At 53.4% G+C, this 2,118-nt stretch overlaps 1 protein-coding gene across 1 annotated transcript; it reads left to right on the plus strand.

Annotated features, from left to right (window-relative positions):
* The first annotated feature begins 304 nt into the window (after positions 1-304).
* Positions 305-1,399, plus strand: LOC123141926 (uncharacterized). Its single transcript, XM_044560988.1, has one exon. It carries the CDS (start codon positions 725-727, stop codon positions 1,112-1,114), a length of 390 nt encoding a protein of 129 aa, XP_044416923.1. The 5' UTR covers positions 305-724; the 3' UTR covers positions 1,115-1,399.
* The last annotated feature ends 719 nt before the right edge of the window (positions 1,400-2,118 follow it).

Below are 2,118 nucleotides of genomic sequence, written 5' to 3' on the forward strand. Positions count from 1 at the left end.
TCTTCCGCACGCAGGCAGCGCGGGCTGCTTAAATTCACTGAAGCATCTGGACTCCTCTGCTCGCGTTTGACTGATTGATCGACATACTTCCACTATCTTCGTTCACCACTACTGTACAACAGTACAAGTACAACCTCTCACGGTCCGTCTTGCCAGGCTTAACCGAGCTACTAGTGCTATGCATTATACCGGAGGTTTAATTTACGAGAGAACGAGATGCGTGCGTGGGAGTAGTGGTTGGAGATGCCCTTGGGTTGGTTGATCTCCTAACACATTAGGGATCGATCCCACTTGCTTAAGCACGTTGGCAGCTAGCTATGCTATCCATGGAGACGAGACCCATGCAGGCGCCCTAGCTAATCCTGATGTAGTACATGTGCGTGGGTGTGGAGCACGTCACCGTTTCCAAGACCCATCGCCGTCCCGCTTTCCCGTAACCTCCCCTTCGTCTTGCCTCCTACCCTCTTGCTGCTACTCTATGTGCTTAAACAATGTGCTGCGTGCTTAACACTATCGTCCTATCATCAGCTGATAATAATACTCCTATAAAACAAGTACGAGCAGTACCCCGCTGCATCAGCGCGAATCACGGGCTTAAGTTGGCTAACAAACGCATCTCTTTTGCCATTCCGAAGCAAAGGCGCGGCAGCTCGCTCGCTCTGGCCTTAACCTCCTTCCTTTCCAAGGCAAGCAAGGCAAAGCAAAGCAAGCGAGAGCGAGAGCGATGGGAGGAGGAGACCTGCAGCGGCGAGGCGGCGCGGTGCGGTTCAGGATGCCGCGGCGCCGGGCGCTGGCGGCGGGGCCGCCGCTGCTGCCCGGGGCGGCGGCGGCGCAGGGGGAGCGCGGGAAGAGCAGGAGGAAGAAGATGGCGGTGGCGCGGCTGGGCGGCGGCCGCGGGGGCTTCTTCGGGGCCGTCAGGCGGCTGCGGATGCGGTGGGTGGCGGCGGCCTACCGGCGGGCGCTGCGCCGGCTGCGCGCCTTCTACGCCCGGGCGCTGGAGGACCTCCTCGAGGGCGCGGCCGCCATCAGCACGATGCAATCAAACTACGCCGGCGCTGACTGCTCCTTCGGCACCGCCTTCGCGCCCGCCGTCACCGCCGGCAACCGCTACTGACGTACGCCCCCCGCGCCGCGCGAGGATCTGATGGAGCGGGAGATCGAGCACGCCGTCCGTGTGTAGTGGTACTCGTCGCGTGTTTGACTCAGCTGCTTGGGATCGAGCGACGTGCTATCTCCTTGATCTGTACGTGTACGTACGTATAAATTCTGTTGTTTAAATTAGCTAGCATGTTACTCCTGCTGCTACTTAATTTCTGAATCAGAGGACAGCAGATGATGATAAATTAAGCGAGGAAAGAAAGAATCAAACTTCTTTCCCTTCGAGTGTTGTTCAACTATGCATGTTTTTTTTTCAGAAATTCGTCATACGTAGCTCACACTGCACATATTGTATCGACCAAAGTTCTTATTAATTACTTGATCTCTTCTTCACAAGAAAGGTTTGCCATTAACTTGATCGAATTATCGAGCAACCGTTGCTGCATGCCTATGATGCACTTTGATGCCAGATATAGCAACTACTACTAGTATTTTGTTTTCTCTCCCGAGGGGACAACAGGCTGCAATTCTTCAAGAACTGTATGACAGCTCGTCCAGTTAAGGACAAATCCATGGAAAACCAGACTATACTACAACTCCTCCTCCTCCTGTTCTTCTTCTTCTTCTTTTGCGATTACAACTTTTTCGCCGCCCAGTTTTTCATAAATTAACCAGGCGACTCTCGTCTTTTTTTACACTGTATAATGAAAGGGGCAAAGCTTTTGCCTCCGTTTCACAAAAGAAAAAAAACATTGAAGTGGCAGAATGAAAGTCTAATGGAGGGGCTCACGTCACGTCGTGAAGTTTGAACCACTGCTGGCGGCTTGAGGCGCGAGAATAACCGGATTGAATATGGAAGAAGACGACGACGGCACTGCAGCCTAGAATGTACTCCTACTACATTATGTTTGCACGAGTTGCTTGTGCTGGCTCATCACTCGTCAGATGACATGACAGATAACGAAAATGAGAATATACCCGGCCGGCCTCTCGCGCGGGTGTCGAGCCGACCAACTGGGC

This window comes from Triticum aestivum, chromosome 6D (genome assembly GCF_018294505.1).
Source record: "Triticum aestivum cultivar Chinese Spring chromosome 6D, IWGSC CS RefSeq v2.1, whole genome shotgun sequence".
In the NCBI taxonomy this organism is placed as follows: Eukaryota; Viridiplantae; Streptophyta; class Magnoliopsida; order Poales; family Poaceae; genus Triticum; species Triticum aestivum.